Source organism: Catharus ustulatus, chromosome 4, assembly GCF_009819885.2.
Source record: "Catharus ustulatus isolate bCatUst1 chromosome 4, bCatUst1.pri.v2, whole genome shotgun sequence".
Taxonomy (NCBI): Eukaryota; Metazoa; Chordata; class Aves; order Passeriformes; family Turdidae; genus Catharus; species Catharus ustulatus.
In genome coordinates, this window is record NC_046224.1 from 62,607,591 (window position 1) to 62,634,425 (window position 26,835).

The 26,835-nt window shown below is 42.1% G+C and overlaps 1 protein-coding gene across 4 annotated transcripts in view; it reads right to left on the reverse strand.

Annotated features, from left to right (window-relative positions):
* The window catches only part of FAR2 (fatty acyl-CoA reductase 2), a 122,362-nt gene that overhangs the window by 14,763 nt on the left and 80,764 nt on the right, over positions 1-26,835 (reverse strand). For all 4 annotated transcript variants that reach the window (XM_033057395.1, XM_033057391.1, XM_033057393.2 and 1 more), the window contains 5 exons: positions 13,891-14,066; positions 11,031-11,210; positions 6,243-6,420; positions 5,104-5,148; positions 370-488 (listed from right to left, as the gene is read on the reverse strand). In XM_033057395.1, coding sequence (XP_032913286.1) covers positions 370-488; positions 5,104-5,148; positions 6,243-6,420; positions 11,031-11,210; positions 13,891-14,066 — 698 coding nt within the window. The remainder of the gene's footprint in view (positions 1-369; positions 489-5,103; positions 5,149-6,242; positions 6,421-11,030; positions 11,211-13,890; positions 14,067-26,835) is intronic.

Consider the following 26,835-nt stretch of genomic DNA (forward strand, 5'->3'; position numbering starts at 1 on the left):
CCCAAGGAAAACACACAGAGCTTTTTTACCAAGAAAACTCCCAGAAGACACTTGAAAAGCAACTCAATGAAAAGGAGGCCCAAAAAACCACTGCTGCAAAGCTCTTGGCCTTCAGAAGAGTAACTTCTGAGAGGCAAGGAACAGGTCTCACCTTAGCTCTAGAGATTTCCTAACTCTAAGCCCTGCCTTTACTGCATCTACGCGCTCAGTCCTTGCCCCACCACAGGGAGAAAACACCAACCAGAAAATCAACCAACCAGCCTCATGCACTGGTTTTTAATCAGCTCCTGGTTCCTTTTAAGGCACAGGGAGCAAGTATTCCAGGTGTGTGGCCAAAGAGGAATGCTAGGAAGAGGGATGCCCTCCCACCTGTGCACAGCCGTGTACCACCCGGCTGCCAGAGTCAGGTTGATGGCGACGTCGACAGGAATCATGTCTGCCACCGCTTCGTTGTTGGCAATGACGCTCCGCAGGATCCCTTTGCCTGCCTGTGGGACACAGGGACACAGTCACCCACTTCAGGCTGGGTTGAGATTTAGCTGGCAGGACTCCAGCAGCATGCACCGGGCACCGGCCAGCACCACAGCAAGTTTTTTTTTTCTGCTGCAGATTATTTGGTTTCTGTGACAACAAAGATGGCTCAGCCCTGGATCCCACTGTCCTGCATTTTCAGGGGACACCTGGAAACATGATGATGTCTGTGCTGTGTACAACAAGAAAAGCTGGGACTCTTAATTTAACTCAACATGGAAGAAATACCCAGGGAAAGAAATGTATCTGAATTTGCTGCTGTTACATTTTCTTAAATGACACAGGCAGACAAAGGCCTGAGTGTTCCTCAGAGACTGCAGTCACTTTGGAAATGACACCAGGAAAAAAGTTGACTACCTTTCCCTTGGATGTATTCACACACTCCTCTTTTCCAATACTGTCTGTTAAACACAAAGATACAAAGGATGGCCCCTGCCTTGAAGAGCACATCACTCACCAAAACTCACTAAAAGGAATCAGTGCAAATACAAAGTACTGACAACCAAAAAGAAGAAATAGGCAAGAACAAAAAGATTTCACCTTGCTTTGGTTGGAAGTGCATTTTTCAGGGGATCAGGCTCTCCAGAATATATACATTTAACCTGAGTGCTTATCAAGGGGTTTCCATGATGACCAGTCAGGCTTTGGAGGTTCCACAGTCTGCCATGGCAACAGCACGGCAGACTGGATCAGAGAGGACAAGGTGAAATACAGAAATGTGGGAGTGAAATGGGGTGAAGGAACTTTACTTTGTGTGTCATGGATGAGGGCTGAACAGAGCACAGAAGAGAGGAAACCCCACATGGCAGAGTCAAGGTTGCAATCAAGTTATTTCTCATGTGGGAAACAAGGCAGTGAAGCTGAGGAGATGGGGAAAAAGCTGAGAGGATAAAAGTGCTGGTGAAGCAAGGAAGGATAAAAGCTCTTGTAATTTAGATCCGTGCAAAAGCAGAGGGAAGGCTGAGTGAAGGGTCAAAAGAGCATCTGCTACAGATCCATCAATATTTAAAAGTTACGGCAAAAGAAATGTTACAGCTTTTCTTAAATTATTTTTATACAATCTGAAACTCCAATTTCATTATAAAATAGATTAAATTTTTTCTACAGCAACTAAACAGGAAGTGCCTAATAGTGGAAAACCTTGCCTAAAGTTTAAGGAGAGAAAAAAAAGTGATTAAAAAAGCATTTAAGACTTGCTATTAACCTGTAATGCACATGCCATTGACTAGTAGTTATTGGTGGATTTTAAGGGACACTATCCCCTTTGTGGGAGGTGTTTATCTTTTGGGGTCATTTTGGTGGCTGTTCTCCTCCTCCTTTCCCCTTCTGCAATCAGATGTGTTTGTTACATTTCACAGCTTGCAAGCAAGGGAATACCACTCCTGACTGATTTTATTTTATTCTGAGCAGTCCCATCTCATCCTCGGTGCATGTGGCAGAGGGATCGAAGACTCTGACACAGATAACAGTGCAAGATTCCCCACACGGCTCACTCCATCCTCCTCAAACCTGGGTCATGCATCGAACTCTGCTGCCCTAAGCTGAACTATGGTTAGGCTCAAACACTAAAACTTCAACTTGCAACATCATGATTTTCTTTGGGCTCTTACTACTGGGTTTTTTCAAGGGGGGAAAAAAAAGGCTGAAAGAAACAAAGGAGTCAACCAAGCTCAGCTCTGAATTTTCCACTGCTATGAACACATGCCCACTAGAGACCACTGTGTGATCAACTATTACATTTTCACACTAAAAACCTTTCTGAGGTCTTCAAAATGAAAATGTTTGATGGATCTGCTGTAAAATGTGTTCAGAGCAGCATGTGATGGTAGTACACACATGAATGATTTGGAGATTTCCTATGTTTTGTATTTAACAAAGGCTTGAGGTTTATATTTCTTAGGCTACTTTTTACATTGAAAATGGTTCAGTGGTACTTCCAGCAGGTATGGCTTGCTTTTCATTTATGGATGCTGACATTTTTCTCTTTAGTGAAATAGAAGCTACTGCAAAGTGAAGCCTTCAAAATAATTTCCTGGTCAGAGTCTGATGTTTCTGGACAGCCTCTCAGCTGAGGTGCTTCGGGGCCAGTCACTGTCCAGACCACAAATCAAACCAGTTGTGCCCTACAGCTTCACTGCCTTGCGGGAGGAAGGTCTCTGCATGTAATAGGGAACAGGGAGACAAAATGCCTTAATTACACTCCAGCAGAAATGTAATTAATTTCATTTTGGTCCTCAATCAACAAACACAGCTCCCCACAGCAGCTGGAGCAACTGTAGGCGAAATAAACATAATTAGATTATCAAGAACAACTCGGACTCCCATATTTCATGAATATTTAAAAGAAATGTGTCTGTTTATGGAATGAAACGATCAGACTAATACACTGCAACCGAGGAAAAAGGCTTTGCAAGATCTGGAGTCCAGATTCTGCCCAAGTGACATCAAAGACCATCTGAACCAAAGCTGGGGGATTCTCCAGTTCTCCATATAGGATGAGCTTGGTCAGAAGTCGAAAGTGAATATTTTGGTATGGAGAAACACTTAAATGCACAAAACCAAACCACCAAAACCACTTCCCTTTTGCTTCTTTCAACACTTAATTAAAGCAAATAAAGCTACTCATCTAACAATCACAGTTTAAAATACATTTGGCCAGGAGAGCTGGTTGTACTGACACAATTTTCAGGTAATCAAACTGATGCATCACTCAGACCTTTAAGGGTTCATTTTTAAACAACTCACCACATTCAAGCACATTAATTCATGCACTTAATTCCACCCCTTCAAAAGAAAAAGGTCTCTTGGGTTCCTAATAATAAACACTTCTCCCTTCCGGAAAACGTTCCAAAAAACTTTGTTTCTACACTCTGCATCCTTATCATTGTTTTTTGTCTTTTTGTTGGCCAACTCTCAGTGTAGTTACAGATCACATTTCAACACCCAACAGCTCAGTGTTCATGACACAAATTTTATTGTCTCTTTTTCTACCACACTGAGAAACCTCAGAGCTTCAAACCTGGACCAAAAAATACCACCTCTTTTTCAAATCTCAGTGCAAGTCTAATCTCTGATATAAAAAGAGAAGCTATTTCCCACAGAGACCCTAGAATCTCATAATCTTTGCATTCCATGGAGCTAGCTTGGATCTAAAGATACAGGCTGCATCTGCATACAAAACCTGGCCAAAGACTTCTTGCAAAGCAGTTCTGGATAAATTTTGTGACAGGCATCATCAAAAGTTATGATTTTAAAAAAACCCAAACACACCAAAACAAAGAAAACGCCCAAAAAATTCATGTAATTGCAAAAGTTAGAACCTGACACATGAAAATGTAAGAAGTGCATCTGCAAAATTAAGGAATTGCAAAACATTCCTTGATCTCGACAACATCACGAAAGAACCCAGAAACCAGCACAAGATGCTGCGACTAGAGCAGAGAGGCAGTACAAGCTTCTGGAGTGTCAACAAGGAATAGAAGGCTTTTCTAAAGAAACTGTGACATGATCAAAAGTCAATCATTTGTGAACAAAAAGTGAATGCCTCTGAAATGTATAGATGGGATTCACATGAAAGCATTATTTGTCCTGTGCATTCCACAACTCTAACAGTTTCTATTTATGCTCTACTTCAGATAAAAATGAGCTTTTTTTAACAAGATCACATTTGGTTTTTATTCTGCTCTCCTATGACTGCAGACCTCTAATCCTTTTATACACTGCACCAGGCTGATTAGAACACATTTTTGACAAATTAATGAAGTCGGACAACTCATACATGAACATAAATATCTGCCCAGAGCTATACAGCATTATGGATTGACAGAGAGACCTAAGGCAGTGATTTTAGTTCAGAAAAAAAAAATAAGGCAGGAGAAAAGGTATGCAACTTTACTCTTTCCATGTATTAATTGTAATGATTATTTTCATCTTAGAGGCAGTATTTTATCAAGTTAGGAAAAAACATAGCAGATTATCCATGTGACTGGCAGAGTCTGAATCAATCATACACATTATTTAGGTGTAGTCTGTACAGGGAGAAATCCTGTACAAAGCAGTTGCAAGTGGGAGCAAGAATCTTCGGTAATGTGGAGAGATAACAAGAGGATTTGGAAATAATATACACAGAGACAAATGGAAGGATATATACTGCTGCCTTGTATTGACAGTGTGGTAACCGGGCCTGGAAAATAAAGTTATGTTAAAAGATTCAAGCTGTGGCACCTGTGAATTACCCTCATTTCAAGGATACATCTTTTGCCTTTTCTTTGAAAATTTGGCCAAATGTGTCCAAATCTTTGGTTTTTTTCAGAGTTCACGTTTTAGTGAACCAGCAATATGAATACTTTCTCATTATCATTTTTTGAGCTCAGCACAAACAGACCATCCTCTGGATCCTGCTGGCTGACAAATGTGTGGCAAGTGTGTGACATCCTTCTCCCAGACTCAGAAAACTCCTGTGGTCCTTTATTGCACACAGTTTCTAAGTGAGGCTGTGGAGTAGCATCAGAATTGTTATTTTAGTAATTCAAACTCTGCTTTAAGGGGAGCTTAAATAGTAACCAGACGTACCGCAATAAATATTCCACTGGTCCCATTGAAGTTGTCAATCCAACCCTGTGGAAAAGAAGAATGATTAGTGCTCCCTTCAATGATGTACTGCTTACACACAGTCTTCTAAAGGATGACAGTGGTGTAGTGTAGACAAAGAAGGAAGGAGAACACCAGTTTAGATGGATGCCAGCCCATCTGGGACAGCTGCCAGGATGCCAACCAGTACCAGGGGATGCATTGCCTGCAATTTACTCATCAACAACAGAATTCAAGTTTGTTCTTAGAAACCACTTCTTTCCTATCCTCTGGCCTCAGGAATAAAATTTGGTTTTAAACACCACAGTGTCTTGGTGCTGCCACACTTGCTGAAAACAGCTGGAGTGATACTTACCCTTTACAGACAACATGCAGCTGTCACCAAGAGTGATTTGGTCACTGCAGCTAATTTCACCAAACCAAACCACACCACTCATATTAAATCCTACCCTACTTCAGGTCAGGGAAGCTGCCACTTGTGGGAGCTGGAGCTCAGAGCAGTGATGAGCTGTTTGACCTGGAACAGGTTGTGACACCAAACAGAGCTCTCTGCCTTTCCAAGATGGGGAGCTTGGCCCAGAGCCTTGGCTGTATCTCAGCCATCTCTGGCACAATTCAGGCTGCATGAAAGCCAAAGGTGACTTTGTACTGCCTTTCCAATTTGGCTGCAATGTTAGGGCACGTTATTCCTATTAGTATATTTAGCTTAATGAATGATCTCATTCCAAAGTACAGCTGCATTTAATTACTGAGTGCCTGACATTTGTACCTCAACCAGAATGCACCAGGAGTATGACTGACCCTCAGATCCCACACTCTGAGCACAGAAACTCCCCTCGTGTGCCTGAATGGACAATCAATTGCAAGACCAGCATTCTGCACCATAACTATCCCAGATCTTGTTATAATTGCTTAAATTTCACAGGAGTTCTTCCTGAAAATGCTGAAGGCAGCTTGCTGCTCTGCTCCAGCACAGGATCTCCACCTCTTCCACACATTTCCCTATGAGGTGGACACCTGTTTCTCAAGACACTGCTACAAGAAGGGACAGATTCCTGACAGTACCACAGCTCCAGCTGCATCCAACGGTTCTTGGTAGGGAATTGTGTATTCATGCTTACCGGGAAAGGCTCATGCCAGCTGGCTCCCACGATGGATGGCCTGATGATAGCAATGTTCAAGTTTCCTTTCTCTTGCTGAATCAGGTACTCTGACAAGGCTTTGGTGTAGGTGTAAGTGTTGGGCCACTCCCCAAGCAGCTTGGGTGTGATGTCTTGAATGATGGATTCATCCAACCACCTACAGGAAGCAAGGAGAACATCATCATCCACCTGCAGGGACAGAAAAGACTTGGGCAAAACTGACCAGTGAGACAGGAATCCTCACCTGAAACACATGATAAGCCAAAACTATTTTAGGTTTGGATTTAAAACAGCTCTGTGTGAGAAGGTTACTTTTGTCTTCAAAGTGAAAAATAAACCCAGTGAGCTTCATGGTACAATGTCCAGCTCCAATTCAGGTACTCTACAAACTCACTTCAGAGTAATCTCTTGCAAGGTTAACGCTTCACTGCAGACTGTAACATAAATATTGCCATGGTCTACAGCCTGATGGAACTCTCCCAGCTAGGAATCCCACCAGGCAGTGCTCATCCTTAGCCAACACAGTCCCTGTATATGCCCAAATATGTTTCTGGATATTCCAGGTAACCTAGAATTAGCAAGTCATGTAACAACACAAAGGTCTCAAAAGCTGGAACAACGTCCTACAGGATATTATTCCAACAGTGGATTTCCACCATTTGCAGTGTTAGATGTTCCTTCTAGCAGGCTTTCCACAGGTTTGTTCACACATGAAACTGCTGGTGCTTAAAAAAAACCAACCAAAACCAAACCACCAAAAAACCCCAAAAGAACTCAGCCAAGTTGTTTTCTATTTTTTGAAGATATTCAAGCACTTAATCTGTCAGAAGCAGTTATGCAGATAGCTTTTAAAAAGCAGCCCTTACCACCATGGAGCTGCAGGAAGGGCCTTACACCCAAAGGCTCTTCCCTGGCACAGCACCAGGACCTCACAGGGCCTGCCAGCATCTGGGTCTAAAGGACAAGAACTGGCTGTGCTTCCAGAGCCCTCGCTGCCAGTCCCTGACAGGCTCCCAGCAGCCTGGTGTTACACCACAGAATCGAAGATTAGCTCCTATAATCCAATTTGTAATTAAGTCAACAGACTTACGGTTCAGTCTGAAGGGGTGGACTCTTCCCAGGGGCATTGCAAGGATACTGCTTCCTGCAGATCCTCACTTCACCCCTCCTTGTCTTGAATTTCAGAAAAAGGCAGAGGTCAAGGGGAGAGAAATACGATGCTGACTGTCACACCTGAAAAATTGCTCGATCCTGTCAAGCCTTCAAAGACAGGTGGCTCAGGTGGCACAGCACTTTTCAGATGGCTCTCATTAGGCACAGATCGGAAATTGTTTTATGAGAAAGCACTGATTCACAGGAGAAGGCTGGACACAGCAAATCTCACAGTTTTGGAATGCATTAAAAATGGAACAATTTGTAGTATATAGGATATTTTTCTTTAAATAAAAAAGCCCTATGGAGGCACAAACACCTTCCTTTGCAGGCCTGGTCCGTGCTGCAGAAACAAGGCAGAAGAAAGCATTTGAACATAAAATGTGAACTATGCAGAGGTTACAAGCAGCACTTAATATTGACATATTCTGCAAAGCCACTTAGGCAGCCACTGAACCTCAGGGTCTCAGCTAAACTGCTACTGTTTGAATCTGTGGAGTAGCTAATTACCAGCATACCAAAAGGAGATGGCTATTTCTACAGAGCCTGCAGGAAGACTAAGTTAATTTGGGAACTCAGGTTAAGCTGTATGCAAGTCTTTTTGGCCTTCCCTTTTTGTTTTTCATAATAGTGTGTTGTAGATTTGCATTCTCACCAAGCAAGAACGGGTGTAGAAGTACAAGCAGAGGCAATTTCCCCTTGCCCTTATCCTTCCAGAGAGGTCTCTGCATTATCTGAGGACCTGTCCCAAGGGTACTATCCTGCCAGGTGATCTGATTGACCAACATTCCCATCAGGGAAGCTGAGCTGACACTTCAGCAAGGGGAACTGCTTTGTGACCTGCTTGGAAGATTCTGGAATGCTAACTCACAAAAGCTGCTGCTTCTGTTAACTGCTGCATTTGGCCCTTCCTAGCAAACAATGCAAATTAAACAATTAATAACTTCTCCATTATATGCACCAAATTACTCTACCATGGGGAAACACAACTTTCTGTGTTAATGGCTTTGCATTAGTAAGACTCTTGTAAGCAATGATGGATCTGTATTTTCTGCAATAACCAACCTCAGCTTCAGCTGAGACTTTGCTGTGTGCTGTGTTCCTTACCTCAGCACACCCTTCAAAGCTGATTTCCTTCAGCTTTAGATTAAGGCAAACCATGCCTGATGCAGCAGATTACATGTTTCCCCTATTGGCCTGGCAGCACTTAGAAGTGTGACTTTTGGTTTACACAGCTTAAGCCTCAGGGTTTACTTGCAGGTTAAATATCAGAATACTGAAACAGCAAGATGTAACAGGAGGACAAGAGCAGAAAAAGAAACAGCTGGGAGTCCTCCTTGAGACTTCAAGGGAATAAGTAATCATAAACACATATCACGTGCATGGCCAAAAGCACTGTTAAATGGATGTTATTGCATCCAGTTGTTCAATTATCCCTCTTAAAGCACTTGCAGAGCAGCGGCTTAAGACAAGGCTGGCAGTGAAGGGAATCATCCACAGCTGGCTGATGCAAAACATAATCTGTATTTCTCCCCGTTTTTGAAGGTAGTTTATATTGCCTTGTCTGCTTTCCCTCCCTCCCCTTCGAAGGTAAAATTCTGATCCTTCTTACTCCTCTCTCTGAAACCTTCTGTATCCTGATATCCACACACTATTTCTTTCACTTGCATGGCAAATATTAAAGGTGCATCTCAAACATCATCCTCTCTGCTGCATTTTCAAGCTATGATACATAAATTCTTAATGTTTTATATGAAGCAGCTCAAGTAACAACCTCTGAGGTAGCCAAGCCCTTCTCCACACTTCTGACTAGCAATCAGACCTGTGCTGCAGTCTTTTTTCTAATCTGAGCCAGCAACACTAATTGTTTTCAGAGTTGCGAGTGATGATAAGCTTTTTGGGACAGTGAAATGGAGTCTTGACACTGATGAACGCCAAAGGACTTAAAACTGAGTGAGTGAGCAAAAAGATGACAGAGCAGCTTTACTTTTAGGGAAAAGCAGTCTATCAGAACTGGTGTTAGAGGTTGCTGAGCTCAGAACTGGAGACTGTAGCTCTTGAATCACAGCTGACAGCTCTGAAACCTCCCTGTCAGTGAGTAGCAGCAGACAAAAAAACCCCAAAAAACCAACTAAATGCTGGCCATCATCAGGTACTGAGAATGAGACCAGCGGTGTAATTTTGAAGCTATTTAAATAAAACTTTGAGTGACCTCATCCTGAGTACTGCATGAAGTTTTGTCTGACTCCACAGCTCAGGGAGGGAGTAAAGTTAAAGAACAGGTAGAGAGGAAGGACAACTAACATCAGCACATGAGGAGACAGTAAAAAGGCTGAGACTCTTCAGCTTTCTGTGAGGGGAACAGAAAGGAGTATCCAGGCTGGTGCAGTTACCCTAAATAGCATCTCTCAGTGACACTCTTGAGGGCAAGGTACTGGGCCAGGGAGCCCATTGCTCTAATGCACTGAGACATTTCTCAAGTTTTTATCATGCTCCACTTACTGAATAAATGATAAATCATTGATGACTGCTAGCTGGAAGTAAACATACCCAAAAACATGGGCTACTAGAGAAATTCAAATAGAAAAACTAGTTTGTACTAGCTTTTCTGGAGTGGTGCTTAGACAGTTAAATTATTTCTTAAGATAAACTTTTATTAAAAAAAATAAATTAAAAATCAGAGGTTCTCTTGGTGGATATTAATTAATTTCATCTTCCATTACCCTAAATAAAGAAGAATACAGATTTTATACCAGCTTTTTGGGTTAAGAGATCACAGATCAGTTGCTTACATCACCCACTAGAAAATAATGAAAATAAATCAACAGTTGTAGGAAAATTATTTTAAGGAGAATGTCTCCTGGGGCTTTTATCAGCTGTTTTTGTTATTCTTTCTAATTATTCTTTATTTTGGTAAGTTCAGTTAACCAAACTTTTTTTGTTGTTTCATCGAAGCCCTGTATTCCTGTCCAGGTTGAGAGGACATAGCCTCATGCTGTGCCAGAAGAGGTTCAGGTGGAAATCACCAAGATTTTCTTCACTGAAAAGGCAGCCAGGCATTGGAAGGAGTTGCCCAAGCACATGGTAAAGTCACCAATCCTGTAAGTGTTCAAAACCCAGCAGTATGTGGCACTCTGTGCTCTGGTTTGTTTGACAAAGTGGTGATCAAAGCTTGGACTTGGTGATCTTAGAGGTCTTTTCCAACCTAAATGATTCACACTGAACTGTCTAAAAAGGCCTGTTTCTTACTCATCCCCATAGAACTCCAGTTAAGTGCCACAGGATTTCTGAATGAAATGGAAACAACGTTGGGTAGCTGAAGAGATAAAAGAAATAAGGTATATGAAAGAAATCAGTTCTTACTAAGGCAGCAGCAGAGCTGAGTGTTACAGAAAGCGGCAGCTCCATTCCGGGCAGAAAATACACTCCTGCACAACTTAATACTGCACTCTCATGAAAACAGAGTCTTTAAAAAAACCCAAGAAACAGCGGTAACTAAACAGAAATCCCACTTGATCCTGTTCCCAGGAACAGGAACAGTTCCTGAACAGTTCCCAGGTCTGCTGCAGATGAAGGGAAGCCAGCACTGGAAGGGGCAGTGCAGTTCCTACTTACTCTACTAAATCAAAGAGCTTCTGGGGCTCGGCTGGGGGTGGGTAGATGATCTCCTCGATGCATTTCCGCACGCAGTTTGCATAGGCAGTGGAGATGTGGATGAAGGCCTCGAGGTTCCGCATCTGCCGGGCCAGCTCGAGGAGCCGCTGCGTGCCCATCACGTTCAGCTGCAGGGCATGTCTAAGGAATAAGAAAAAAGCATTTCACTGGGAAGAATGTATGAAGGCTGAGCCTTACCTAAACCTCATCGTGGAAAGGGAAGTCAGGGAAGAGCAGGGGGCATGGGGGAGCAGAAAGTGTCAGTGAAATGCAAGTGTGAAAGCAGCTTTGAAAGCAATGCTGTTGGATTCACTGCTCCAGACACTGAATGTCTCTCAAATATTACTCAAATATTACTCAGTTTGAAGGGTCACAAGACCTCACTCACATCTCTAAATGTGACCTGGTGGCTACCCCTTCCTGGAATATGACCATGTATTTCTCATCCACTGTGGCACTGTGGTTCCTATGGCACACATTCAGTCTTCTCTGGAAGACCACTGCCAAGTCAGATGAACACATGGTTTCAGAAAGCAGGAAAGGGTCCTTGGGCCCAGAAATAAAACAAATTCATAGCATCACAGAAAGGGACCTTACAGATCATCCAGTCCCACAGGGACACCTTCCACTAGCCCAGGTTGCTCAGAGCCCCATCCAACCTGACCTGAAACACTGCCAGAGATGGGGCAGACACAGCTTCTCTGGGAAACCTGTGCCAGGGCCCCAGCACCCTCACAGGGAGGAATTTCATCCTAATATCTAATCTAAACCCACTCTCATTCGGTTAGAAGCTACTCATAATCAAAGAAGACACAATTAGAGATAACAGCTTAAGTTCCCAAGGAACGGAGACAGAAACTGATAAGCATAAGAGAAAGAATGTCCTGGTTAGCAAGGCTGACCTTCAAGCACTCAGCATAGCTAGAAGTTGTCCTAGAGACAATCTGCAACAGATCTCAGCCAGCAGACTCTGCTGCATGCTTTCTACTGGAATAGAGACACTTTCCTGTACAGAAGGGAGTAGGCTCAGGAATATGCAATCTGCTCAGCCCAGGAGCAGAAGCTTTCAAAGACATGTACAGTGCTAGGAATTATGCCATCAAGCACAGAGTACACTAAAAACACTTAATTATGTTGAAGAGAAATTGTAAATAGTCCAAAGGAATGAAAACATCAACTAAAGAGCATGATCAATATTTGGATTACAGTATCTAAAACTAGAGATACTTTTCTTTTACATGCTGCAATTAAAGAGAAGCATTTTCTGTAGATTCTAATTTTCTCCCACCCTTCTAGCAGGATGAATACTTCTACTTGAGCTACCCTTCTGACAAAACTTACTTTTCTATGCACATTTCTTTTTGACTGCATCCCTTCTGAGAAGTGGTAAACAAAAGTGTGTTCATAACATGGGCCTAGCACAGACTTCTGCTGAGTTTCTTGGAGGTCCTTTAGCCTTCCAAGGGAATATCATCTAACCCTGGTGGGTTTTTTTGCTTGTTTCTCCAGCATCTTCACAGCAAAGCTTTTGTCCCTTCCTTATCTACTGGCTTTACATACTCTGCTGTTATCTTGGAGTTTCTGCCACGTTGAAAAAATAATTATATTTGTGTCATCATCAAGTTGCTGCTCAAAATTCTTAACTGAGTAGCAATATTGTGCTTCCACGTTGGTAAAACTTTTACCCATCTGGTATATTTTATTATTCAGTCAGGAATAATTTGAGTTCAAGAACTTCTCATATTTTGCCTTCTAATCATAATTTTTCTTGTTCTGTTAGATTTTGACAGATCACATACAATCAGTCTTTAAATAGTTTCTCCACTGCCTGCAAGCTGATAACCTTTTAAATTTTTAGCTTCTTTCTAACTATCCTCCCTAGTAAAAATGTGGTTTCCCTTTGATGTTTCATGCCACAGAGACTTATTTTTAAAGTGAGCTAATTTGTGCATTGATTTAAGAACATTTGTGGTTACTTATGTATTGGCTGAAGACCACATCAAGAGCTGCTTTCTCTCTGGAGTTTCTCTAATTAGTTGTTTTAAAAAGCAAGTATTTATGGTGGACATAGTGGGTATCTCTTTAGCTTATGAGCAAATAAAGACTGATACTGTGATTGATGAATTGTGTTTTCTACTCTCACAGCTTCAGTGTTTTTCAAAAAGAGTAGGAGGATCTGGCAGTGCAGATCATCCACCTTGGTTTGAACCGGACAATCTGCACATAAGCACTTACACATCTAATCTTGTTTCAGTGGTTTATTTCTGCTAGTTTTTCTTAATGGAAAAACCTGCCTGGACAGGCATTTCCAAAGGAACTCCTTCAGAAACCAAGCACTTATTGTAAACAGTTAATTACAGTGAGAGCTGGGTGTTTTAAAGGTTGTGATGGGCTGTTCTCTCAAACCACAGCTCATTTCCCTCTCCAGCTACTCAGCGACAAAGAAAGGCCATTAACAACACCAGCTTTAGAGACAGACACAACACAGTTTCACTTCAAGCTGTCTCCAGCTCTGCCAAAACATCTCCCTGATGGCTTAAACCACACATTTCCCCATCCAGTTTTAGGTCACTCCCTTATTACAAGCCAATCCTGCAGTTCTTCCTTCTGTTCCCGTGGGACTGTGCCAAGACAGCTCCCTTTTGACATGCATCCACACACGGCCTTTTCCGAGCACACCCCCTGCACGTTCAGCATAGAACCACGGGGAGCACGAACATGGAAGTGGGGAATTAGCACTGCAGCCATGCAAGGGATGCTCTGGGCAGTGCCATGGTGCACCCTGGATCACACTGAGCACACACAGACAAGCAGGACGTACTTGAGGGGTTCGTCAAAGCGAACTGTGGCTGCACAGTGGAACACAACATTGACCCGGGTCAGAAGCTCCTCCTCGTCTTCAGCACTGATGGCCAGCTTGGGCTGAGTGAGTTCAGCATTAATAGGCTTAATCTTCTCGTGGAAATTAGGGCAATCTTCTCGGACCCTGTCAAAGACCTTGAAGCACAAACAGAGAGAGATCAGGTACAGAATTAGGCTGCTGAGATCGCTTTCATTAGCAGCCAGTCTGATTACATCAATCAATGCAAAAGAGAATTCCTGTCTGGGGGGACACAGGTGAGACAATAAAATAGTCCATTCACCTGTTCCCTCACAAGGGAAATAGAACAAAAATACAGGGGGTAATGCACGGCCCTGAAGAGATATATGAATATTCTCTGTCACCACTCATATCCTCAGAGAGCCACCAAAATTCCTGTGTGTCCACATCTGCAATCACTTGCTACTTGACCTCGAGGGCTGCCTGTAGGACCTAAACAGGAGATAAAGAGCAGGAGAGCAGAGTGTGGAGTGGGAAAGCCTGTGCAGCATTAGCTCAGGCTAGGTGGTTCTACCAAGGACTTGCAGAGAGGAGGGGAACTGGGCACAGTCTTGCTCCTCCTCTTCCTTTGCTGCTCTTTGTCTGCTATCACTCTTTGTTCATGGCAGAGGAGTCCAGTGCTTTTGGGATGAAAGTATGGGGCATCTCAATAATCCCCACTCCTGAAGCTGCTGAGTGCCACCAACAGTTTTAACTGAATATGTGTGCATCTTGTTTGCCTCTCAAGCCATCTTCCAGCCCTTTTTTCCTATAAGTATGATCCATAGCTCTTTCCAAGACACATTTCTGTAGGATTGTACGTGAGCCATTTCAAGTGGATTAATAGAAACTGTTAAGTACAAAAAGATCCTTTCCTTTTTTTTTCTTTTTCCATTTTTTTTTTTGGGGGGGGGGGTGGGGGGGGTGGAGCAAAGGGACATCATGAAAGGTAGAAGGAATCAATAGCACAGAATGTCTGTGGGATCTGAAGAGGTATAATCTAGATTCCAAAGGATAATCACACCTCCAAGGTAACAAGTCTATTGACAGGAACACATAATACTGAGAGAGGGTGATTACTGAGGGATACAAAGGATGAACCACACCACCTTTGGACACCTTTAAGAGCTGCCTAGATAAACAGTGCCAGGAAAGGCAGGGAACAGCTGAACCTGCCTTGGGGCAGGAGGATGAACCAACTGACTTTTCAGTAGCTCTGTGTTTTTGGGGTGTCTGCTTTCCTCTGTAGCCTACACACCAAGTGTAGCAAGTGACACCAAGTTTGGAAATACCTTCACTACCATAGCTTCTTGTTTTCTTAGAGTTTCTTCTGCCTTTGATGTGCCCAGTGCTTATAAACAAGCAGAAATTGTGTGACATGAATTAAACGTATTAAGAGACACATGAAAGATTAAACTGATCCTAACAGCAGTATTTTTTTGTTTGTTTGACTAAAGGATTATCATCTTCCTGCTTATCTGACAAGCAAATCCAGATAAACCTTGAGGATCTTAGGGATGAAGAGGTGATAAAAGAATCATTAGCCTTCTCCATTATGCACAACAGCTCTGTACTTAAATTGCCACACAGCTGCACATCCTTCGTAAACATGAAACTTTAGCCCAAGCTAGGACAAGACAAAACCATTTCACTGTTCTCAGCTGCCCCTGAATGCACACATCTTTCATCAGTGTGGCTAGGCCAGAAAATAGATAGCCTTATTAATGGGCAAAGGTGTTGGTGAGAGCTGGCTGGACTGTAGGAACTGAATCCCCGGGCACCAACAGCCCTAAATGTCTGCAAAAAGCTTGTTTTCTAACAAAATGCTACACTGGCTCTCCAAATATACATCATGTCCTGAGAGATGCCAGCAAACCCTGATGGGATACAAAATGGAAAGGTTTCTCAGAGAACACATGAGACCAAAGCCATCTTGTGGGACTCCCAGAAATATTAGTTCACATTTGTTCTGTTGCAAAGAGGGTGGCAAACACCATGAAATGAGTTATTTTCTATTTGCTTGGCATAAATAATGCAAAGGCAGAGAAATAATGAATCAGCCCTTTCTCCATTTCCGTCACAGCATATAAAGTAAGAGCAGCACTTCTGCAGTGCCAGCCTTGGACAGTTAAATTCTTCCTACATCTCCTCCTGACATTCCCACTGCAGATTCCCTTCGGCTTCTGTGCCTGCTGCTACCACGTGCCACTCAGCTGCTGCAGTTTTTCATCCCCTCCAATGATTCACTGCATTCCTCTGAAGGATGAAGGCAATTTCCAAATGCAAGTGCACAAGTCAGCACACTGCTTTGGAAACCTTCTGCACCACAGGAACATTCAGTACCATTGTCACCATTAAATCAGATAACAGGAGCAGCTGCTTAATCAAAGTCTGCTGCTTCTTTTATGGGAGCTGAAGGGTTCAGACTTGTCTGTGCTTTACAGGGAAATGAAGGGAGATTTAAAGGCAAAACAAATGCAACTTATTTTATACTGCTTCCTGCAGTTCAAGGAGTACTTAACATAAAGATGATGCTTAGTCTGAAGGTAAACCGTAATTGCATCCCTAAATTCTGATGAACTCACCAAGAGCATAAATAATAAATCCCCAGTAACTGTGTGAGGCCTAAGGATTGTTCTGTGTTTTCTTTTTAGAAGCCATCTGCCAATATAAAACACACTCAGTGGACTGGCCTGATGTACTGTTGGAATTACATGAAGAGATTGGCCAGGTCAGCAGCACTTCTGAAGGGACTGCCACAAAATTACACTGAAGAGAAAGGAAAGGCCTTTGACTTCAAGTTGTCCAATATTATTGAAACCAAAAACCAGTAATAACCTTACCCTGATTGCAGTGTCTTTTTGAGAATCCTAATGCTGCTATTCTCATTTTTAACCTCAAGCTAGGATGTAAGTTCAGTATGGGCTGTGCTGCCCCTCAACAGAGGGGAGAATTTCTTATTTCATATTCTATAATCAGGAAATTCCCATTTATAATACTAACCAGAGCTCTGTATTTTCACCATACATTGTCAAAAATGTGAAAACAGGACATCTGGAATTTCTCCCAACATTCTAGCTGAGTGTGTCTGATGGACACTTCCCCTAGTGCTGCCCTCCTAAGCTCTGACCTCCCTTTCCAAAGAACATCTGCAGCTCTTGGTATTTCCTGCTCTTGCCTTGAAGCATGCGATAATTCAGAGAGGTTTCTGCCTACCAATCCTTCAATCAGAAATTTTTCCAAAGATACAAAAACCTCAAAGAAAGGGTAAATTGCACATCTGTGGAACAGCACGGCTGAGAAATAAAGGAACCACTGAGCAGTGCAAAATGTCAAAGGCTTCACATCTTCCTCAGGAGGCACTTTCAGTGAAGCAAATACAAGGTAATGAAAAATAGAGTGCCTAAGCCATGGTCCACTTTAAAAAAAGAGCTTACGTGAGTTAGCCTTATCAAAGCCTTCTCAAAGGCCTGGGTATTCCTTCCTTTTCTGGACAGCACTCCTGGATCTCCCTCCACCCCATCAGGCATTGGTGACTGATCCAGAAAGCATCAAATTTTTAAGAGTGAGCAAGACAGACAACCTTTTTTTCCTCAGGTGTGTGGTGTGTTTAATAGGCGCCAGGAAATCAGCTTCTCTAGGAGGATTGGTAGCTTACATCACAACATGAACATTTCAAGGCATGACAACCTTTAAAATGGAGAAAATCCAATAATTTTCACAAAATGGAACTCATATGTGATGAACCAATGAGAACATTAAGGTTGAGAGAGCTCAATTGAAAAAAAAAAGAAAAAATAGTAAAAATCTTCCACCTCTCAGACAGAGAACTGGAAGGGATTGCTTTGCATGATTCAGGAGAATAAAGGCAAGAATTGCTCCTTGTGAAGGAAATAAATAACTCATCCTAAGAGAGACACAGGCCAAGCAGTAAAATATCAGGCCAAGAATTTCTTCAAAGAAAAAGGTGTTCACTGGCTGTGTGGAACAATTTTAAACCCAGGGTGTTTGAAATCCCTCTTCTGAAAAGAGCATTGGTATACAAATGGAGGGGAACAACCTATGTATAAATACATAAAATAACACCCCCAGGGTGTTGTCCCTCAGTGATTTCAATGACAGCATCATAAATATACAAGTGATCATCACAAATTCCAACTACTGAAGGTACAAAAGTCATGAAAACAACTCTTAAAAAAAAAAATCAGATGTCTGCAGTTTAGTGCTGCTGAAAGGGTTTATCAGACTTGTGTTTGCCATTGATAAAATCCTCCAATACATTTAAGGAAGGAAAGTACACAACTATTCAAGAATTGCCATTGTAGCGAATTTGAGATATAACTGGGCAGCTTCAAAGTAATTAGCCAGCAATTAATCTTTAGCCTGGAAGATTTCCAGCAATAAACACCAGGATTATTTAGACAAGAAATGTGCGAAAATGCAGATCAGGAAGCTTTAATTGGGATAGAGACTTCCCCCTCCTTTTTGCACTCTCTGCCTCATTTTCTCGACAGAAAATTGATTTTAAGTACAGTTCTTCTCAAGGCAAATAAAGCATAATTCATCTCATCAGTTGCAAAGCAGGCAGCAGAGCGTTCCTCATTACAGAAAAACAAATGGCTTATGCTTCAATCCAGAGCTATTACTTTCCCCTGAGTAAAGCTAATGTAGTGGAAATACAGAACCCACCACCACCATCTAGTAAACAAAACAACTGATTATTTAAAGATGAAGACTACAGAAACAAGGAGAGGGACAGAAAGTTTCAATAAAGGTCAGCTAAGACTAATATGTATATTTAGCTATTTGGGATGTGGTTTTGAATAGCCAGTTTCCTTGAAAATTGGCTGCTGACCAAGCCTGCTGTTTTCTAGCAAGAATACTCAAATTACACAGCAGTGAATCTGGAACATGGAATTTCCAAGTCAGATGCTGTGGACAGGAGCATGAGGGATTTGAGAGACATGGAAAAGCTTTCCATGATCTCTAGGGCCATGTTACAGGTGGGTGGATAAGTCATGGATAGAACAAGGAGTTTTCTGATGTTTATCACAGATGCTCCTGGTGCCCCATGGGTGGTACTTTGACATCAGCATCAGTGTTTGACGGGGAAGGAGAATAACAACACTTGGAGCTTTTCCTACAGGAATCACTGAAAATGTTTCTTCTTACACATTTCCTAGGACTGTTTTCCTTCTCATCCTTCTCCATAACTCTGCCCCAATGAGGCCATGGGTCAAGAGGAGTCAATTGCTAAAGCATGTCAGCAGTCACAACCAGAGTCAGATCCCTGTGCCCTTCCTCAGTTCCTGCCCTGCAGAATTTATTAACACTGGCTTTGAGAGTCATTGTATGGACTTGGAAATATCAGTAAGGATAAAGTTATCCCAACATGAGATCTTTCTCTGCTTTTCCATATCCACTGCTTTTAATCACAGATCTTCAAAGTTTCACTGCCACATCTGCTTGGACACCAGAGAACTTCAGGAGTGTTTGCTGAGAGTTCCTGAGGATAACCAGCCAGGATTAAGGACTGTGTCAAACAGAGACGTTTTGGAGATGTTGTTAGAAATTACCAAGAAAGACTTGGAAAGACATTTAAAGAAATTATCAAAAATTACTTTCCCATTTGAGAGCATATTGGCTGTCACACAGACACAGAGGAGGCAGCACTCTGTAAAACACAGTGCTAGGATGCAATTCCAAATTTTGCTTCAAGGACAAAACATCTGGGCCATTTAGCTCCTAGGAGCACATCTGGGCAAGTCCTGAAATGCAGTCTTCTGAACTTGGGTCCCTCCAAAGAGCTCTTCCAAAGGAATGGCAGCTTAGGGTGGATGTCCTGCACTTCCTCATCCATCCTCCTTCTGAGGCAGAAAGCAGAGAATGTCACCATGAAGAGGATTAGGGGTAATGTGGGCACCAAAGTGCACCTTAATTGAAAGGGTAAAGGGAGGTAAAAATTCTTTGATGTCACACACAGTAGAAGCTGAACAAATCAAGAAAAATGAATCAAGTATTTAAAGTTACTCAAATAAAAGACAAAGATTCTTCAAACACTGCAGTGAGAGGGTACTCAAGTGTAGAGAGCTGAACATCAGGGAAATGAGTACAGTAGAATAGTAATTCAATATTCTAGAATTAACTGTGCTGGAAGATTACCAGAAAAAAGAACAAGTCACTGGTCACAAGTGAGGAGTTAACCTGGAAAAGCCAGGGCTTTTCCCAACAGATATCCTACCTGTGGCCATGATGTCTTGGAACGAAAGAAAGCTTTCTGGCACGAGTGTGAGCCATTTCCTGCCAGCTGGTCTCAGTGACTGAAATTCATGCCAAGAATACTGAATTTATGAACATGTCAAACAGTACAAGCAATTAAAGATGGAAGTTTTGCAGGAGGTTCCTGGAATGTATTGATGAGAACTTTCTTCTCCAAGTGATAGAGGAGTCAATGAGGAGAGGTGTTGTGCTGGACCTTGTTCTCATCAACAGGTTCACATGGGATATTCTTGGCAATTCTTCCCTGCGAGGGTGGGGAGACCCTGGCACAGGTTGTCCAGAGCAGCTGTGGCTGCCCCATCCCTGGAAGCATCCCAGGTTGGACAGAGTGTGGAGCAAGCTGGTACAGTAGAAGGTGTCCCTGCCTATGGCAAGGAGTGGAACTGGTGATGGTCCTTTCTAACGTAAACCATTTGATGATTTTGTGATTTACCTAGGACAATTTCTCATTTCAGCATTTTTCTTTTGTGCTCATCTGACACAAGTATTTTGGCCTTCTTATGTCATCACACATATGTTTTTGTCATCTCTATCACGACAACATAATTTTTGAGCGGTGCTTAAAAGAAAATCCCTAAGTTGAGGTACCCCAGCCTGTTAAATACCTGCCTTTTTTTCCTTCCTATCACTTAACTAGTGAACATATTCCCACAGTCAGGCTACAGGCAGCAAACAGAGTGAGAAAACTAACAGGAAAATCCCTGAGAGATTATCAGAAGCTAATGCAATTTAGAAGACTGATAGGAAGAGCAGGGACACTACTAGAAGTAAGGGGCCTTGTGAATGAGGGACCAACCCAGTGAAGAAGAAAACAGTTGATACTCTATGAAAACATCCAAGAAAGGATGTCTTAATCATTGTAAACCGATTTTCTGTAGTGTCACTATTCCAAGCAAGCAAGGAAGTAAGAGAGTTACAAGTAATCCTTGATTTCCATCCAAGGAGCCTTCAGCTTAGGGAAATTAAAACTTCTCTAAGAAGATAGAACCATCTGTCCAAATAGAGTCAGCTACTTGCAGCACAGTCTAGCTCTACAAGTACCCCTGCTACTGGAGACAAACTGTAACCAATGCCTCTGATTATAGCCAGCTCTCAAAAGAATCCATAGAAACCTTCTGGATATGGTTATAGAAGCTCGTCTGGAATCACAGATCAAAACTTCTCTCTGAATCCAGCCTCTTTGTATGTTATTCAAAATATGGACTTCTTTTTAATCATGCTTGGCTCAATTGGTTCTGCCCATAATGAACATTCTTAAAATTCACCAACTGCTGGCCATGGGTAAAAACAAAATAAAAAAGAGTTATTAATAAAATCAATTCCACTGAACTTCGTCAGATTATCTGGATGTAGGGAAAAGCCAGAGCTATCCCAGGAAGTCTGTAGCAGCCTTTTGTCACGCAGACTGCCTTTTCCAGTCACTTGGGTCTCATGAAACAGGAGGTGTTGTCTTGTTTCACAACAAAGATACCTGTTGTCAGGAGGGCCATTTCCCGTCAGCCTGCGATAGTAACACGTCTGCCAGGAGCAGATGTCGCTCACTTCTCTGTACAAAGATCAGAGCATTGCCACAGATGGCTCAGCTACACCCTCTGAAGTGTTTCTCCCTCTCTGCCATTGCAGTTGCACCCCACTAGAATATTCTGACAGGCCTGATTGTAAAAGACAAGAGAGGTATTTCACACACCCCACAAGACTGTTCCTCTCTAAGGCAGGGAAAGATGAGTTTTGTCTGCAGTCAGGTAGCACTTTATCTGTGTTTTGTTTTCATTGTCTGTTTTTGTCTGGTTTTTTTAACAATAGTGAAATCCAGTTATTTTAGTACGGAAAGAAACACATACATATTTTAAACAGTATGAAGAAAGCCATATCAAATGTCCTTAAGCCAGGCTCAGGTTTTAGCTTGCTCTGGCACCTCAGAGACTACTGAGGGTAATCAACAAGCCTAATTTATAATCTCTGGCACTCTGCCAATTCTTCCAGTTAAACCAGAATGTTAAAACTTTCTGAGCACAGGATTTGTGGCTCAAGACATCTTTCACACTGACGTGCATTTTTCAATGCATCTAACAAGAGAAAAGTTGCTTTTCTCTGCAAGTATATTTTCAACTCATACTGCTTCCAAGGGAGACCAAAGAGGATAATCCATGTAAGCTGAGCTGGAATTCATGCTTGCTGCCTTTAGCTTCCAACTCTAGACTGCACCAATTAATTTTGTGTTACCCAGTCCATACAAGGCAGAAAAATGAACACTTGGGCTAATTATGCCTCAGGTGTAACAAATCACTTGACCTTGTGTCACCAGAATGAGCAATGTTTCCAACCAGGTTAAACTGTGCAGGGCCAGGAGTTGGATTTGATGATCCTTGTGGACCCTTTTCAACTCGGGGTATTCTATGATTCTGTGAACAACAAAAAGCTGTTTGTACACAAAAGCCTCCCCATCTGTCTGAGCAGGGATTACCAGTAATGAGCCTGTGTCCTTGGCCATGGTCCCACGAGGTTATAAATTCTTTTAATGCTTTAATCTACTGGTGAAAAAACCCTGATAGAAGGAGAGGAGGAGAAACAAACAGAACATACCCCAACCAAGCATCTAGAGGTACTGAAATGCACCTCTCCTCCCACACAAGTAAGAAATACACAATGTTTGCAAATACTGCTTGCATGAGGCTATACTCAATCTCCTAACTATGTATTTCACTGAGGGAAGTACAGGTCATTTCTCCACCTGTTCTGCCACAATCAGTAGAGGCAGCCTACAGGTTTTCCAGATTCCTGGGGGAAAAAACCAACCCAATACATAAAGATCTGCCCTAAACTACGTGGTTGTAAAGTTAGGATCTCTAGAGAATACAGTACAGCTACCACAGTGGGATAAGCTGTTTGAAGGAGGTCCTGATGGAGCACCAAAAAATGCTTCTTCTGAGAATTTATGAAGAAAAATATTAAAACAGCTCAAGAACAACAAGCTGCAGGAGCACAAAACCAGAGTGTGACAAACACTTTGGTGCTGTGTTATGCAGGCTGTGCTCAAGAGGAGTAACTGCTTGTCCTTAATTAGAACCACATGGAAGAGTCAAAACTAAAATAAAAGTGTCTTAGTGAGTGAATATGGTAAACAATATGAGCCAGCATGAAGTGGATACTGGCAGGGCAGTTTTGTGATGCAAAGTCTTCAAAGCCACCTGTACCCAGGCAATCATGCAAGTAAAACGATACAAATCAAGACTGCCTGAGTAAAGGCACTGAAAACATTCACCAAACTTGAGTATGAATACAGCATTAATGGGATCAACTAGGAGAAAAAGTAACTGGAGACAGACTATTTGAGAAGAGCTGGGATAAAGTGAAGTGCAAGTGTGGTCCAAAAACCAAACATCCAAAAACAGAAAACAGGAAGATATAAAATCAGGTAAAAAATAAAAGAGGACAGGGTGGTTTTTTTGTTTTTTTTCTTCTGGAGTGTGGACAACTACAGATGGTGATGAATCCAAGTCCACAGTAATGTAAAAAAGATCCCTACTGGGTAATTTGTTGGAGTTTCCATCATGTCTTCATCTGAAAAGACCTGGTATGAGACAGTGGAGAAAGTGGGGGATAGACATGAAGTGATTAGGGAGATAGATTTATAACGCAACTGAAGTTGGATATGATTCAGAATATTTATAATGATAATTAGTAGTTTCATAGTTGCGTGTGCTTTTAGATTAGTTATCATTTAATTCCTTTATTAGTCCCTTAGCAGTGCATTGCCTAATTTAATATCATCATAATCTCTTAATTCTGGTTATGTCTCAAGCCTGGACCCTGCAGGGGAGAGCCAGGCTTGTAAGGTAACATATGGCTACCTGCTTTGGCTCAGCAGCCTGAAAGACCAGCTCTATCCTTCAATCAACAGGCACAGCCTTCAACCCACCTCCAGATGGATGCTCAGCCTCACACCCAGCCAGTCTCTGTCTCCATTCACCCACCAAATCACACCTGTAATTCCAAATAACTTGTAACAGAATGAGAAAACACTAATCTTGGTGTTCTTGGATTTTCTGTGCTCAGCACATGACATTTCTGCTTCTCACACTTGTACAGGAAAATGACAAGCCCACTGCTGTGTTTTAATCTAAGAGAGATTCTGGAATTGTTTTGTGGTGTCATCCCTGTCAGCCTGAGGGAACCACAACAGCACAAGCAGATTTTCACCACTGAAGCTGCAATTGTGATGGGAGGACTCTCATACTCAACTGGACTTCCACCTTCCTCCGTGCTCTTCTTTTGCAAAACCCTTTTTTGGGGTTGCCATACCAATGAATCTCCAGCTCTCTGGGACTCTTTGTACCTCCCATGAGTCAGGGTCCCCAAGCAGCCAAATGGGGTGCCCAAGCAGGAAAGGAGAAATACTGCTGTGCTGCAGCTGCAGAAATGACCTCTGAAGTGGCATGTGCCCCGTGGTGAATGTGTGTTCTGTATTCTCCAGCAATATCTGAGTTAATGGCCAAGTATCTCACATACTGATTGCTCTAACTGCAGAGATATGCTGCTTTCAGACTCATTTTCACAGCAAAAAGGTTTTAGCTCACCAGGTCAGCAGAACTACGAGGAAAGGAAAAGGAAAATCCTGGTCCATGCAATTTTCCTTATGTGAAACATTTTATGGCAACTCACCCCTTTCAAACGAAAGGCATTCAGTTTTGGCATCCTCTCTCCGGGAATAACAGCACATCTATTATCTCCCCATCATTTGGCCAATTCATCACTCAGAGCATTTCAATTTTGTCTAAATCAGAGAGAGTAAAAACGTACTAAACCAAGAATATCTTCTTCCCTTTTAAACTGGAAGAGATGACTCTCCAAAACACTGTTTTTTCTTCCCTCCCACATGCCCAAAAGCATCTCCTGAAAACACTCACTTTATATAATAATATCTGATCATCACTCTCTGAACCAAGAGAAATAACAACTAATATACAACACTGATAATGCTGGAGCCATCTGTGTTCTACAGGGTAGAAAGATCAGTGATGTGCCACCACAGAAACAGGAGATCAGAAGATCATCTCCAAGATTAAAGCCTGATTCCAAAAGGATGCTAATCTGTGTTCAGTATTGCAGCATGGAAATCTGCATTTCTTTGCATGTTGCTCAAAAGACCTTGCCAGTTTAGGTATGATTTTACCAGGGCAGATTCCATTTCTGAAACATTACTGCAGGATGTTTTGTACTGGATAGCCCTTAGTCCTGCAGTTTAATATCAGTTTTTGTAGCTAAGTATGGTTTAGAGCATATACTGTCATTCAATTTAAAAATGGACATTTTTACTGTAATGTCAAAGGGAAGGAGAATTTAAGTCTCAGACTGCTTAGCATTGCTATTAAACCCGAGTGAAACTACCTTGTCTGCTACATTTTTAGTAGCAACTGCAGAGTATCCTGGACTACTGGCTAACATAAGAGGTTGAGAATTCCCTACTACATTGCAGTCAGCCCTGAACTGAAAAGTTTGCCATAGATATGGACTTCTAAATAATCTCCCCTGAGCTGTGCTGGGTCTGCAGGCCTAACAAACCTAAAATTGCATTTCAATCAGTACAGCAACCAAAGAAGTCCTGAAAAAATACTGCCATATAAGAAAGGGCCACTCCATTGAACCACTTTCAGATGTCACACTGGGACATCACGCTGAGATGCTAACTCCCAGCTGGTGGGATTGCTAAACATCCTGAAAATGAAACATCAGCGTATCAAATGGCTGACAAGGAGCTCTTAAGAGATTATTCAGGACTGAGCAGTAACCCACAGTCCTGGGCACTTATTTTGTAGAGGAAAACCCGTTTCATAGGGAGAGGCTTTAATTCCTGACTCGGAGATTGTTCGGTATCGGTCATTAAAGTCGTTATCAGCGCCAGTAATTAAACCATGACCTTTAAGGGATAAGTGTGGTTTTATCAACACTAGTGGACTGAAATGAGCTTAAGAATTTTTCCCTTCCAATTGTATATATTGGTGGATCTTCCACCCTTAATGGTTTCCACTTCAAGAAGGCAGACACAAATCTGTGGATGCAAAGTTTCGCCTAGTGCAGAATTCTTTTTTTTTCATTCTGAGTTTTGAGAGCCTGGTTTTCTGCCCTCTTGTTCTCAATGATAAATAAATTTGCATTTGAAAAAGAAACAGCTTGGAGAATCCCCTTCATAAGAGAGCTATTAAAAAGCAATTTCTTTACCAGGGAGAAATACTGCTGTCAAGCATGCAACAGGCAGCCTTGCTTCATCTTTCATTTTTGCATTTGTATTATGGTTATTTTTCCTATTTCTGTTCATCTGCAAATCAGCTTGATAGATTAATTCTTTTTTGAGAGTCGGTCTTAGTCACTGGAGTCTGTTAACCAAGAACCATCTGTTCCCCAAGATTTCCCTCCCACACACCACAGCAGAATTACGCCTACAACCAGTTTCTTGTATTAGGAAAGAAACGACTGTAACAAGCTGGGTGATGAGTCCCCAGAGAGACAATACACGAACTCGTAACTTTGTTCATCATTATTATAAAGCAATACACATTACTCAAAGACTGACTCTGGAGGGTAAGTGAACCTGTCTACCCCTTCCCTCCCACTCTTCTTGCTACAGTA